Source organism: Apteryx rowi, unplaced genomic scaffold, assembly GCF_003343035.1.
Source record: "Apteryx rowi isolate R43461 unplaced genomic scaffold, aptRow1 scaffold_432, whole genome shotgun sequence".
Lineage (NCBI taxonomy): Eukaryota > Metazoa > Chordata > Aves > Apterygiformes > Apterygidae > Apteryx > Apteryx rowi.
In genome coordinates this window covers 723,342-739,273 of record NW_020450686.1, presented here as the reverse complement: position 1 = coordinate 739,273, position 15,932 = coordinate 723,342, and the positions used below count along the sequence as shown (strand labels likewise).

Here is a 15,932-nt window from a genome sequence, read left to right as displayed (position 1 = left end):
GTCATTCCTCACTGTCATATTACGCAACAATTATTCTATGGCTGTAATTAGTCCCCGGAGCTGCAACAGGAGATATTAACTCAGACCCCTGGGGCTGTTTGAAGATCTCCTGAAATCAGAAGGGTTTTTGCAGAGGACAGCAGCTGCTGGTGGCAACTGCAATATATAGATTGGGTTAGTAAGTCCCTCATAAGAGAGGATTTTGTGTCCTTTCTTTTCAGAAAGACATTTAGCCACCCCTAGGAATCATTAGCACTAATCACATTCCAAAAGATCTGTTATTGCAGGCCCTTACCTAATGAAACCGCAAGGGACAAATATAGCTTCCCTTTCTCATTTCAGAAGTTCCTTTGATATCAGTGGAATTGCTAGTGTGAGCAAGGTGAGCATGATTTATCCATAAGCATTTAAGGCTATGAGGATTGTCTATTCCATCTAAATTATGTAGTGATTTCACATTCTTTCATTTCTGAGAAGCATTCATCATGGGCAAGGAAAGAGACTCCTTAAAATGAGGCCAGTAAGTCAAAATCAGGCAAAATTAAAAAACTTCATACTTTTTACATCTGTTGAGTACTAGAAAACATTGAATAACATCCTTTCTCTCTAGCAAGCTCACAAAGTTTTTATAAGTGTTCTTGAAATTATAAATATGAAAATGCTCTTTTTTAGGCTATCAAAAAGAGGATGAATTTAATGAAATTTCTAAAAGTCTTTTAAATGGCAGACAAGACACTGGTTACATTTTCCTCCATTTATCTAGTTTAGCAGAGTCCAAACTGGTTAAAGAACAGAATGTATAAACTCTGCTATTGAACATAATTTAATTTGAAATGCCAAATACTCAAACCTTGGGAAATGTCAGAACATAAGTTACTTGTACATTAATTGGTCACTCAATTACAGGATCACCATTTGGTTTTCCAGGACCTGGTTTCAATAAGTCCAGAGCATAAATCCATTGTTGGAGGAATGAATCAGGGTTACGTAGAAAAGGCCACTGCTGTGTATAGGGCCTCTTCCCATTTTTGTTTTTGTTTTTGTTTCCCCCAAAAGCAAGGTTACCTCAGGACCTGATCAGCAGAAATGCTGAGCGTGTGGAGTAGTAATTTATGTCAGCAAGAGCTCTGAACATTTGATGAACCCTGGAGAAAGGGCTCTCAAATTGATTACCGGATCCCCCCTGTACTCTGTTTCACTTTTGTAAAATGGGTGTACTAACACTCCTTATCTGACAGCATTGTTTCACATAGCAGTGCATTATATTCAGGAAGAATTTATGAAATGGGGAACCCTGCAGAAAAAAACCCAAATATTAAACACAATCCCAAGGGGACCTTCAGCGCTCCAGGTATGAAGTGGGTGCAGATAACACTCAAGGAGTGGAACCAGGCTGCAAGTCTCTGAGGCAATGATGCTACAAACTCACACTTTGGGCAATGCCACCATTTCATGCTGCTGAGTTGTTGCACTTGTTAGGTAACTACATTTCCATGTTTGAATAGAGTCCGCACACCTCCCTACAATCTGCTTGCCCCAGATAATGTCCTTGTGCTTGTCCATTCCAAAAGTTTCAGGCTATCTGAGCTCCATATGGCAAACATGGTATCTAGGCACACAGGAAACATTAAGGCTCCTGCTGCACAGTACATTTGCTGTTGCTATTACTTGGATTAGCTAATATGTTTTTTTCCCCTATTTGTCCAGTCACAGGAATGTTGCATGATGCAAAGTTAGCCAGTGACTAGTAGAACCAGAGGACAGGAGGGTTACTGTTTTCTTCCTCTGTACATCCTACTTTCCTTGTAAAAGCATGAGGTGTTACAATGATTTTCTATCACTCTTCTACACCAAAAAATATCTGAAAAGGGGAACATGAGACAGAAGTAGCAATCTAATAAGATATTAATTTCACTTATTATAGATCAATTAGAAAATAGAAGTTATCTACTTTGTCATTTGTGCAGATGATACACCATCAAATGAAAGCAACAACAACAACAACAAAAAAGTCAGAGAATAAAATATTTGGAGATTGGTAGCTCTTTCCACTGTAAGTAGCAGTACTGAACAGGCACAACATACAAAAGTCGCAAGTGCCCATTACTACTGAAAGCTGAAGCTCAGAAAATCAATGGTCAGTCCTAAAAAGGCCACCCATATCTGACACATCTCAGGCAACAACTGCAATAGCCACCAGTCAGGGGCTGAGCTTCATGGTAACAGAGTATTTTAGTTGCCATGCCTGTTGTTTAGTCATTAGTCTTCCCTCTGAAGATTTCCAGCAAGGATACCAATTAGTGCAAATGGCTTGTAATTAGCAGTGATGATTTTTGTAATGTGGATACCTGCTCAGTATGAACAGGAATGAGCCACCAACTCATTTCACATGGTCCATAGGCAGCCAGCAGGAGGTAAAGACTTGCAGTTAATAAAGGCCCATGCGAGAATGAAACCAGTGACTCAGAGGGGTAATTCATTGTCTTGCAACACTGGTCTCCAAAACCAGCACCTTTAATGTAATTGGATCATTGTTAATGCTGTGTTTTACTGAAAACATAAGAATTTTCTAAGCACTCACTTTAATTTCCTCAGAGATGCATATCGCACGCAACAAATGCTCTGGGGCTCCCAGCCTGGTGCCCTCTTTCTTGGAAGTGGGAGTTCACTTGCCGCGTGTGCCCTCCTGGTTCCCTCTGCCGCCTCAGTCCCTGCCTCCTCCTGCAGATTGCCTGCACCTACTGTCTTCATTTTCCCACTGCTAATCCTGTGCTTGACCTACTTTAGTACTGCGCTTTCAGCTCTCCTGGTACCAGAAGTGTAAAGGCTACTATTAAGTAAGTTCAAGTGGTTTCCCTCAGGTCCCACCTCCATTTAATGTGTTTAGGCTCTAACTTTTCTGGGATTTTGAACTTCGGCACTTGAGGCATTCCCCTTCTGTTTTCTTGATCCTTTCACTGTCTTTTCTTCCATCACTTCACTTTCTTCCCTCAGTATTTCAGCCCTGGTTTGTGCCTGCTTTTATCACCAACACAGCACTCCTGCTGCCTTTTCTGTCATGTCCTCGCTGCCGCGAGGGTCCCCCAGGGCTGCCATGAGGGTTGGCCCAAGCTTGCTGCAGGGTCCCCCAGGGCTGCCCCAGTCGCCTGGCCAAGCACCTCCTCCCTTCCCCTATCTGGCCACCTCCTTCCTCCCAGCCTCCTCAGTTCTCTACTTCCCCCACAACATGTTTACGCTGGAAGAGGGTTCAACATGCGTGCCTGTGCCCAGCAGGCTCCTCTGGCTGTCCTCCCGCCTGTGCCACAGCTGCTCGCGCCTGCCCTTCCCCTGCGTTTCCCTCCCGTTGCTCCCTCCCCAGCGCGCGGCTCCTCAGCGCCTTCCCTTATTCCCCAGAACTACCAGCTCGCGCTCCTCTTCCAGGACCCCTCTGAAAGCCAGCCTGTTCCCACATACCCTCTTGTGCCATGACGCACTCTCCCAAGCTAACCTTCTAATTATTTATAATTAACAATAACAAGAAGGGACTGACATGACATGGAGATGATCAGATGTGAGGATGAGAAGCTCAGTGTAAATGCTTAGAGAGACAGAAGCAGCATCATATGCTACTGAATAATCCTATAATCACTTTGTGTACATTCCCCTTTCCATAACCCCTGTGTGACACTATCACGCCCTATATCCTATTATGAGATATCTAACCTAGATTGTAAGCAGAGAGCATTTGCTTCATTTTTGTTGGTGCTCAGCACTTACAGAGGTCAATTTTTCTGAAAATCAGGCTAGCTTTTTTCTTTTTCTGTGTAAAACTTCATACACAACTGTTGCAGCCTTTGCTAATATATGATAAAAGGCATTTAAATGAGTGTGAGCTTGTCTCAACTGCCTCAGATTCCCTGTACTAAAAAGTCCAGCCTTTCCAGTTCTATTCATTTATTGTACCTCTCATGCCTTCTTCACTGTGGCTATTCATGACTTCATGTGATGGCAGCTATGAAAAGCTGTCCTTGAAGACGATAAGATTTTTTTTTTCCTTAGGAGATGAAACTTGCTTTGATAGCGTAACCTTTCTTCCTTTCTTCTGTTCTCATCAGCTATCCTCTTCTGCCACAGACATACGTTATCAAGCAGTATACTTCCCCCTTCCCCTCCTCTCACAAAAAGTAGTCTTCATCCATTAGAGCCAGAAGTGCTTACGGCTAGGTCCACACATCGCATTTTCGCTTCAATTACAACTCTAACCATATGTTATGTGCACTGCAGTAAAAGATGACCTATAAAGGAGCAGGGCAGGAGGCAAGGTGCATGCACACACATATATACACACACACACATATATATACATGTGTGTGTGTTTTTCCGTTTAGTTTTTCTTCTTTATCATGTGTCAGGATAGAAGTGCCTGAGAGAATTGGGGGGGTTGAAAGGTTTATTTTCCACTTCATTTTTTATCTTTGAAATAACAGCAATGTTAAGTCTCAGCAACTCTGGTTCTGCAGGTACTCTCCTGAGAGACAAGGATGAGTAGTTTTCTTACTCTTCAGTTTAAGGCAGCTGTGTTTTCATGTGTGTTGGAGGGGATGGGGAGGAATTTGCAGAAACTGCTTTTCTCCCCAAAATCTGTTGACAGTTTGCACTGCAGAGGTGTCAACAAAAGGAAAAGAGAAAAAATGTAGAGTTTAAGTGCTCTTTCTCAAATTTATTCATCTTTCAAGTACTCAGCTCCCAGTAATTTCATAATTACACAAATTTCTAGTTTTCAAGATATAGGAGAAAGAAGTTCCAGACCTGCCAGTACCACTATACAAGCCCTGCATCTTTCTCCCCTCCATAAATGCCAATCCAAACCCATAAACCTCCTTCAAACATTTCAACCTCTTTATTTACAATAAATAAGAAAAACAAGGACCATTTATGACCATAAATTAAAGAGGCTACTTTTAAGACCAGGAAAGTCCATATGTGCAGAATTTTACTGTACTGTCAATATTTAAAATAGTCAGAGTTTACCTATGAATTTGATTCTAATGCTTGTTTCCATAAAATAAGTGTTTGAAACATGGGTTGTAGCAGGTGTAATCTTCCTGAGTCTGCAGTAAGACTGAAAAGGTGACCTCAAAGCTCCTTTTATTCATCTTGTTAACAGTGTTGGCCTTGAGTTGGTCATTTGGATTGAAATACTGTGATCTGAGTCCTTCAAAAGAATGGTCCACAGGAACAATGTCCAGAATGTTCAGGATCTAAATGAGGTTAGCTGAATTACTGTAGCACTTTGGAATCTTCTTGTCTAGGAAGACCCAATTGTGCTATAGGTTATCAGCCCCAAAGATCTTAAATCCAGATAAATAATTAAATGACCCTAATGTTTATTCTCCAGGGTGAGAAAAGAGAACAAAAAATAAGAGGGAGGTTAGAAATGAGATCTCCAGGAAGGGAAAAAGGATTACCTGAGATGTCTAGTAATGACAGTAGTAAGGCACTAAATATGCTGTGGAGCAAGGCTATAACTTTTTATTTTTAAAACAAAAATGGTTGAATTAAAAAGAATTTGAATCTGAACAATCCATTCAATAACCACAGTCAGAATACAAGTATTTCTCTGAACCAAATCTAACAGGTCAGGAGAAAGATGGAGATTGTTCTCTGGTGAGAGGACTACAGAGGTTGTGCTGAAGTCAGAGAAGGCTTAGTGAAGAAAAGGGCAGTGCCTTGCAGATTTGGGGCTGTGGATCAGGAGGGATGTCCATCTCTGCCTAAGATCCTCATTGTATTGAGACATGCACCCCCACACATAGCACAGTTGTTCCACCCTCTCCTTTATTTGGCTTTTGAAATTATGGATGGAAAACAAGCAGTCACTTTCATGAATCATTCTAGATAAGCAAGGGAGGCAGAGCATGGAGAAATCTTCATTTTTGGCCTACCTCAAGAGAAGTCAGCCCTAAATTCTGGCAAAGTGCCAGGGAGTTCATTTGATTCCTCCAGCCAAAATCCTTTGTGGAGGTAACTTTAAGTTCCTCTTTGCTTTTTAAACCTGAAGAAACAGCTTTTAGTAACTCTCAGTCTGGGCTAGTTTTGAACCAATAATGTCTTTGTGCAAAGTATCGTGGATTTTGTAAACATTTTTATGTCCCCTTCATACCAATTTAAGATGTTTTCTTTAAATAAAAAGCAGGAAAGAGCAGTAAATAGTCAATCAAAATAATTCTGTTCAGATTACCTCCACATGATATAATGTAAAATATTTTTTTTCCCCCATGATTTCATGGCAGAGAAGAACACCTGCAACAGTTACAAACCTGGCCTAATTCTATGTCAATATGCCAGAATCTTTCAAATCAGTATTGTTTCCCTCCTGAAGCTAAATTACATGGATCTGTATATTCTATTATACCAAATTCCAAACACTGACGAACCACGATATTAGTTTCCAATACTGTACATTTAAATGGATTTTAACCTCTTAGTTTGAATGTATTCATCTAATTAAATTGTGGCAATTCAATGTCTGCCACTACTAAAGTTAATAAGGCATAAAGAGTCTGAAAACAGACAAAAAAATCTATGACCTCTACCACGCATGATTCTGGATGATTCCTTAGGCATGTATTTTGTTTGGGGTTCACTATTACCTATAAGAACCAATACTTTTTTTTTTTTAATTGCAAATTCACATTTACATTTAGAATCCAACTAATCAGGCAGAAAATTCTCAGTTATGGATGGGCATTTGAAGGATCATTCTTTGAACCCACTAATTTCAGAACTCTGGAAATGCTTTAAAATCTTTTTCTAGTTTCCATTTCCAGGTACCCTGGGTGATGAAGGGAATTTGTTTAACATTGCAGAATAGCATGTAACCCAAGCTCTCCAATTCTTTTTCTCCTATACTGTATTTGAAGTGATTTCATGAAATAGAATAATTTCAGACCACCTTAAGTGAATTACAGAATGACCCAGAACACTGAGAGACTAGTGGCATCACTGGGTAATGCATTACATTAACACTAAAGGATGACCTATTTGAATTATTTCCTTGACTTACTGCTACTGGCAGGTTAGTGCGCTGGGCTATGCTTGTACATACATACATTTACCAAAATATATTTAAAGATTTGATAAGGGGTGTTTTGATACTCACAACAATATTTATTTTTTCTTGACAATGTCATTTCACAGGTCCACCTCTCATACCTGAGAAACCTTATGTGCCAACTTTCACCTAGTCCTTTAATCCCCACATTTTCATTCAAGAACAGATGCTCCCAAGCTACTTGCTTATGCTGTATTTGCACTCTTGTTTTAAGCAGAAAAAAATAGAATCCCTGTCCGACGAGCAGAAAATAAAATCCAGAACATATAACCTTCTTGTAAGAGAAAGTAAGACATTTGCTATACAGAAGAGTGTATGCGTACTTTTCTAATCTAATCTTCCAATGTGCAGAATTGCAACAGGGGTGATATGTAACTGGGTAAAGCAGGTCAATTCGTGCACTATAGAGTGTCTTATTTATGACAGGATCCACCCTGGGAAAGAATTTGAGAACCTTTGTTCTAGATACAAGTTCTTATATTACAAATTCTAAAGCAGCTTTCCCTCCTTGGGCTGAAAGGCCAGGGCTAAGGTAGCGTACTTTGAAATGGGTATTTCTCCTTAACTCTATTGAACAGCCTCTCATATTTTGCAATGAAAAATAAAAAGTGAGGTGAGGATACAGTGCACTAACCAGAAAGATACAGAAGGTTTTAGAAAGCATCAAGCATCTGGGTACCACACATGCACATTGCATACAGATAAATTTGAACCACTTAATCGTGTTTGAATGAGGTGCATTACAACTGTCTGCAACCAGTTAGCATCCTACAATAGGATTTAGGGCCTAACATCCACTTTTAAACATCTTAAACTTGAAGTCAGACAAGGTACTGGCTTATATCAGCCTGAATTTCAGCCACAGAAAGATGATTTGATACTCAAAGAAATTGTAGCAGCTGAAGTAAAGATTCATACTTTCTCCAGCACATAGACATTCAAACAAAAAATTGTTTTTGAAGAGATTAAGGACTATAGCTCAAATAATTTTTGTGTTTCAAATACACAGAAACTGTGTGCTTACTAGTGTCATTAAAAGTGAGATCTTACTTTGTAAGAGAAAAGGGCTCAACAATGATGGTGTATGTGCAGCAGAATGAGGCAAGTCATTGCCTCCCAGGAATGAAATCAATCATTTTTCCTTGAAGAAAGTAGACAGCTGGGGAGCTGAATTCTGCTCACTATAGCAAGCATATATTTAACTTCACTGGACTGTCTAGAGTCACACTAATGAATCTATCTATCTGAAAAACTCAATTAGGTCTTCTTGTCTAGACTTGAGAAGTAAATAAATATTACCTAACGCATGGTATTCAGTAAAAGGAAAACAATCACATTTATGCACACTTGCTTCAAGATGAAGCAAGTCAGTGATACCTCCTCTGCTTGCTGTTTTGGCTTGACATCTGTAGTTTGTTTAGTCTGAGCTTTATTATATTGGCTGCCTGCTCCTTGCATTCAGCTACTTTGATTGAAACACTGATGACAACGGAGTTCTGTCTGGCAGCACAGACCTGGCTCAGTTATATGAGGATTAATCCAAATAAACAATTGAACTACTATTTGCTGCAGTATCAGCAAGCAACAAGTTGTTGCTTGAAGACTACCCTGTGTTTATATAGGTCTAGGTGCTATGTAATGTGTAGGCACCAAAGAGAGCAAATAAGCCCGGGCTACGAGTAGACATTCCTCCCTGTACTGTGTGATAAATTCTCAGTAATTCCCTCTATTTGCATAGGTTAGACAAATAGCATAGCTTTCAAGTCAAAAGGACTTATAATTGATGTAATATATGTACTCTTATTAGCAATGGGATTGCACTGAGGAGCAAACCAACTCTCAGCTGTCCTCAGATGTTTTAGACTACTTAACTGAGAACTTCTAGTTCCATAAAAACTTTTGGACTTAGAAAAAAGTGGTAGTTGTCTAATGTTATCAACTTGGTAAGGTAACTCAAAAAAGTTGATATTAAATCAGCCTTTAATCTTCTCACCCTTTTCTTTTACTTTGCTAGGGTTACCATTTAACCAAGGGCAGGCAGACACATACAATAAAGCACAATAGAAGGGCAGTGTGCCTAATAACCTGGTGATGTGTATGGACAATTTATTATACTGTAGAATTGTTGGGATTGTTGGAATCCTTGGTGAACAACAGCAATGCTTCTATAGTGAGTTACAGGAGGAAGTTTACACAACTCCAGTTATCACAGTTACTTTCCACTAATTATCATCCAGAAGTAAGGAGCGGTTTTCAGTCACTAAAACATCAATATCAATTCTGGGATGAAGTGGCTTTGAGAAATCCATACTTACTTTTGGTTTAGGTTTCTAGCCACTAGTATAATAACCAAGAGCCAAAGCTACGGACTTACTCAGCAGCAAACCTGAACCAACTGTTGATGAAGCTTGCAATAATTAGAAACATCATATTGATGCCTGTGACTACTGTTGTGCATAGGCTTGGACAGACTGCTCAATTTTGGAGCCTCAGTCATCTACATCCTGACCTGCAGCAGGCTAGCATTATTATTTTTTAAAAAGACATCATAAACAAAGCAGACCTTCAAAATTTTTTAGTAATACAAAGCAGGGCATGTTAAGCTGTATTGTAAAGAGAGGGAGAGTGTTGCTTCAGATTTTCCATTTTCTTTATTGCCAACAGATTTATATTTAAAATATCAAGGTCCAAAAAAAAGTGTAATAAATACTTCACTTTAGGCTGTAATAAATAAAAAAAATTATTAACAAGGAATGCACTTTTCCAGCCACAAGTGTGGGTAGTTTTTGAAAAATAATGAAAAAAAAAAGTATGGCCATAGTTCACAGTTAAGCAGCCAGAAGCTGCTTATTACAGCTATTCCACAACAATGGAGCTCTCCCTTCCCTCCCTTTCCAGATGCGTATTCACAGTTTCACTYCATCAGAAATGCTCCCTTATAGAGCAAGCAGTCATATTCTGCTGAGTTTGAGTCAAAAATATCTTTAACACACACATGAAGCAAGGAAAACTATGGTCCGAAGAACTCCTTGTCACACCATTTTAGTCCAACAGTAGGTTTAGGCTTCTAATAGAAGTGTGCCCAGCACACCATGACACCAAGTTTTCGTACCACCACACATCCATCATCAACATACTAGTTGCTCCACCATCTCCACTGTAGAATTCACAGTGAACAAGAGGGTCCTTTTGGTTTAACAGAGTCAGTCCCTTCAGTTACATCTCTGCAGCAGCATGTTCAGAGCATATTCCATTCTGTGTTTTAGTTCCAACGAGCATCCAGAAACCAAAAGAGTTGTCAGACGAAACGTTGTGGATATCCTGTCTTCATTGATGTAGGTAAGGAGGTACTCCTCACTTTGATTGCAAATGATGATTTTTGTATGATCATGATAGAAGTTTACCTGCAAAAGAGAAGAGTTCCTGTTTGTATACTTTCTCCTCTCAGTTTCTGGTGCTTATGTTTAGGAGTTGTAAAGAAAAGCCCCAATCTCATTTTGCTCAGCGTTATTTCAGAAACTCTCATGTATATGCTATGAACTTACCTGAAACGTGCCATCATTGAAGAGCATCATTAATGCTTTATCAGATTTAAGCCACTGTAAGAGGTAAAGCCTGGGCCTACGAACATCTGTTAGGCTGGGCAGATCTCCTCCCTAGGAAAGGGAACAGATGCTGTGTTTAGCATTCAGCTCACATTTAGTTCAAGTTCCATTTCTACACCTCGAAATGCAGAAGGTCCTGTACTTACATCCATGAGGTTCTCTTCCATGTAGTGAGAGAAATACTTCAGAACTGTTACTTGGCTAATGAACTGTTCAGGAGCATCTGTGGCTGAGAAGACAGAGCACTGGCCTAGCTCAGCATAGTAGTGGACTGTTCTGTAAGAGAAGAAAGAAAAGAAGGAGGTTAGAGGGAAGATTCAAGCATTTCAAGTATAAACTGCCTTAGGGAATTTTCAGTTTTGTAATCATTCTGAAGTACCTACTTTTTGTCTGGCAGAAGGCTCATGTGCGCCCCATTGTTGAAGAGGACACCAACAGTGTGATCTGACAGCTGGTACCCAAAGCCATACTTGTTAGAATAGTCCACCCATTTTGTAACCCACTGGAAGGATGCCGTCAGCTGTTCCTTAGGAATGCTGTCTGCTTCTGGCATGTTCTCTAGACATCCTCGCAATACTCTTGCAACGGTATCAGCAACACTTCCCATAGTACTGTCTTCCAGGCCTGAAAGAGAAGGACTGTTAGACAGACCAGACCACACAGAGAGCAGGCTGTCAGTCTAAACCTTTATCCAAATTGCACTTTTAAGAAATCTAGCCTTTATGGCTTCCCAGTTTTAGTTCTTCCAAAATGCTGGTTATAGAACTTAGAGTATCAAAATGGGTGAAACAAGCAACTACTGGTTTCAGGCTTCTAAATCAGAGACATAAAGAATGTAGAAGTGGTGTTTAGAATTAGAGATGTTGTGGTAAACTTTGCTGCACTTACATTCACTGCTACTGCTGCAGCTTCCCAAAGTTCCTCTGACTATCATCCGAATAGCATCTCCAGCTTGCTTTGTTTCCAATAACATTCCTGGCTTGGCTACTGTTGTGTTAGGAGGCTGGTTTTCCTAGAAGGGACATGAGACAAGTAAGTATCAAATACAACATAAACCAAGGCTTATACAAATTTTTGCCTGCCTCTCCTGGCTATCAACAAGTGATAAATTCTAGGAAAACTGGTATTAATGTTTCCCAGCAAGTATGAAGAGCTGCTCTTAGACTGAGCTTAGAAAGAAGCATTCCAGGTCTTTCCATTGTTTAGATCCTCAATTTGCATCTTACATGCTATTAATCTATCTTTACTCTCCTGCCCTAGAAAAGGAACAGCTGTGCGCAGGCCTGAACACCACATGATAAGAGTTAGATCTCAGCAGTTTATTCATGAAGAAGTTCTATCTGATCATGAGCTGGAGCCCTGTATTCAGAGTATAGGGAAACAGCACACAGTAAGCAGTTTCCACATAGATGACAATGGCTTCTAGGGAGATACTATAATTACTCAAAAGACAAAATTGATGATCTCCCTACAAAGGCTACCATACCTTGCTGAAGCTCAGTTAAGCCCTCTTAAAGCAACTCTGCTAATCATTTAAGCTTGATTGTGCTGTTCACAATCCCAGCTGGGATAGCCAAGTCAAATATAATTATAGCTACCCCACCCCACTGTTATTGGATTTGGATTGAACTGCAGTTGCATTTACCTCATCTGTTCTGTGTTTGTGGGGCTGCTGGGTTATCGATGCCTTCTTCAAATCATGCCTGAGCTTGTAAATTTCTTCATCTTCTTTAGCTAATCTATCTGTAATAAAGAGGAAAAAAAAAAAAACTTCATCTGGAAGCACTGTAAGATCCTGCATTACAGCAAACCTAACAAGCTGGCTGCAAAGTGCATCATCTCCCCCAAAGTATCTTCTTTTAAACCTGCCATAGTGTTCCAGATCAGAAATACAGAGATCAGCCTATACAGAATATACTGAAAAACACATAATAGACTAACAGAAGGCCACTATAGCTTGTCTGTATGCCATCAGAAGTATTTCTTTATGCAAGCTGATGCAGGTTGCAGGCTACCATCTACGCTTATCAATAAAGAGGTCGAACTGACCCAAGACAGCTCTGAGATGTAAATACAACTGCTCTGTTGCTATCTCACAGCTCTACATTAGTAGCATGACAATTATAGCATAAGTTTAAGTGTAGTTATAGTCCACTTACTGTGCGTGTCAAAGTATCTTGCTTTATCCTTTTTACCACCAAAGAGAGCAGCAGCTGCCTTTTTGAAGAAATTTTTAGCAGGACTTGACAAATGGAAGTCAGGAACAGTGTGACAACAGCTAGCAGAAAGTCTATCGGGTGTAAAGCCCTGTGGAAATGAGATTCAGAGACCAATTTTTAGACCACAGGGTGCATTTTTAGAGCAGGTATTTTTTCCCCAGACAGAATACCAGACAGTACAAACCTGCAAGAAAAAGTCGTGTCGAATTATGTCATCTAAACTGGGCCTGTCTTCAGGATTTTTTGACAACATGCTAGCTATTAAGTGTTTTGCAGGTGCAAGGAGAGAGGAAGGCAGACTGTATCTTGCTTCCCTTATACATCTGTAGGTTTCCTTAAGATTTGTAGTTTCAAATGGTGGTCTTCCCAACAGCATTGTATACCTATTTAAAAGAGGAGGAAACAAATTTTATTTATTTTACACACCCACCACACTTCACTACAACTACCAAGAAGGTTTTGTCCATCTCCTAACAAGAAGGATAATTTCTGCAGTTGGGTTAGACATATTTAAAAAGCTGCAAACTGATGCAGTACTGCATCCCCTTACTTTGAACACTTACAAGCTTAAGCCAGTGACAGCAATACTTCATTTCAAAGGTAGCAAAGTACTTACATTACACAGCCTAAGGCCCAAATATCAGATTCACAGCCATGCCCTTGTTTGTTGAGGACTTCTGGAGAGAGGTAATTTGGTGTGCCACATATTGTTCTGCAAATCAAAGAGGCCACAGAGTTGGTTAGTATATCTCAAAAAAAGAGGAGAGAACCTGTTTTTTCATAGGACAGATTTTTACTCTCAGTTTTGTATAAAAGCTGAGAGACTCCTAGAGAGGAGTTCTAGGAATGTTAGCAGTGCAACCATGTTTCACGGCATCTTTGTGATACTGCAACAGCAGACTCATATCTGCACTATTAGTCAGTCAGATACCCTACCTCTAGCATTTGCTATTATCCAAGTGCTCAGAGGAAAGCAAAAGTCACAAAGCACACAGCACTCTTTTCTAGGAGGGGAAATTCTGATCCCAGAAGCAATTTGCTTTTGCTATGGAACAGGATCTCTCTCTCTCTCTCCTGCTCTCTCATTTCTGAATGAATTTGGTTTCATTTACTACTAGCTTTTATAGGTTTTTGATGCTCTTACCTCCTCCTGTGCTCCAGTGGTTCCAGCCTAGCTGCCAAGCCAAAGTCACCGAGTTTCAGTTCCATGTTCTCATTAATGAAGAAGTTACCTGGTAGAAAGAAATTCCAGTTAGTCCTTTTCTTGTAAGGTAGGAAAGCATTTGCCACAGGTGCTGAGTCATACTTTGTTCAAAGCCAGAACCTAGCCAGGATTTTTTTTTTTTTTTAAAACAAACAGGAATACTTAATGTTATCCCTTAAGCAATCCAATTTTCCACTGTAAAGAGAGACTGAGCTGATTCTATCAATTAAGCTATCACTATACAAGTGTAAAGTGGTACAAAGCTAAAAGGGCTGGAAGAGTATGTTTTGAAGACAGCAAGGAGTAGAACTTACCTAGTTTAAGGTCCCTGTGCAAGATTTCCTGTTCATGAAGATACTTTAGCCCTGACACAATCTGCCTGAGGTAGTATCGCACTTCTGGTTCTGTCAATACCTTCCTTGCTTTTAAGATGTGAGCCATTGACTGCAGGGGGAAAACAAAGGCACAAATATCAGTGAATATCTACAGATACGATTGACCTTAAGCAAAAGTAAATCAATGCATGGAGAAATGATAACTAAAGAAGCCATGAAAAATACCTTTTACACATTACATATCTAAATTAGTTCCAGATTCCAGGTAAGTAAATACTGGATTTCTCCCAGTTGATGCTCACCCTTCTACTGCAGTACTCCAGAAGAATGTAAATATTCTCTCTGTCTTCAAAGTAGTGATAAAACTGCACGACATGTCTATGATTAAGCATTCTGTGCAGCTCAATCTCTTTATCAATCTGAAGACAGACAAGGGGAGGGGGAGAAAGTGTTGTTAGCCTTGTGTCCACAAGGCTGAGCAGACAGCTCTATCACAGTGATCTCAGGGAAAGGGCTGGGCAATCCAGCACACAAAGAGAGTTTGAGGGGAGAGGAAAAAAAAAAAGTCATTTATGCACACGCACCTTTTCCCTTTGATGAGGTTTTGCTACCCTGCTGTGAGGAATGATTTTTGCAGCATAAACTTTATTTGTTGTCAAATCTGTCATCTCATAACACTTAGCAAATCCACCCTAAAGAGACACACACACAAAAGGCAATTATACCAGGTATGAAAGAAGCCCCACACTTAGTCATTCACCAGCTCATATATTAGTCAAGTAACTTCCTCTCCACAGGACAGCTCGGCAAAAGATGAGTCTTAGGTTCATCGCCTAGACGAAAGGTCGTGCTGCTTCCCCGCTCCCCCAGCCCAAGCCATTTTTGTGGGTTTGCCCGAGCTAAAGAGCACGATTCCGTTTGCATCTAGGGGTAGAAATGAGAAGGGGCAGGAGGGGCCGCTGACCGCGCTACGCGCAGGGCACGGCACCTCTGCAACGAGAGGGGAAGCCGGGTCCCCACGAGGCCAGCCAGGCGCCCGCGCGATACACGCGGGCATCCCACGACGGCCGGCGGCCCTGCCGAGGCCCGGGGCCGCAGCGCCGAGCCCGCAGCGCCGAGCCCGCGGGGAAGAGCCGGCCGCCCCGTCCCGCCGCCGCTCCGGCCATTACCTTTCCGAGCACCTTGCCGCGGCAGTAGCGCTTCCCCGTCGTGGGGTCGGTTATAATCCGAGAGACCTCGGCGGCGGGGTGCGAGTGCGGGTGCGGCGGCTCCTCCGCCTTCTTCCTGCGGGACTCGCCGCCGGCGGCTCTGCCCAGCGCCGCCTCGCAGCCCTTGGCGGCGCCGCCGCCGCCCGGCGGGTAGGCGATGGTCCGCAGCAGCTCCATGCCCACCCCCCGCCCGCTCCGACGCTCCCAGCGCCGAGCCCTGCCGCGGCTCGCCGCTATATAGCGAGCGGGCGGGCCGGGCCGGCCCCGC

At 41.3% G+C, this 15,932-nt stretch overlaps 1 protein-coding gene across 1 annotated transcript; it reads right to left on the bottom strand.

The window, feature by feature from the left end:
* Positions 1–9,839: 9,839 nt before the first annotated feature.
* On the bottom strand, positions 9,840–15,851 carry PLK2 (polo like kinase 2). Its single transcript, XM_026076479.1, has 14 exons — positions 15,626–15,851; positions 15,041–15,148; positions 14,759–14,875; positions 14,436–14,565; positions 14,062–14,149; positions 13,534–13,629; positions 13,102–13,300; positions 12,858–13,005; positions 12,344–12,441; positions 11,587–11,710; positions 11,082–11,322; positions 10,845–10,974; positions 10,639–10,749; positions 9,840–10,497 (listed from the first exon to the last, which is right to left on the bottom strand). The coding sequence occupies exons 1-14, from the start codon at positions 15,839–15,841 to the stop codon at positions 10,306–10,308; spliced, it is 1,998 nt and encodes a 665-aa protein (XP_025932264.1). The 5' UTR covers positions 15,842–15,851; the 3' UTR covers positions 9,840–10,305.
* Between the last annotated feature and the right edge of the window lie 81 nt (positions 15,852–15,932).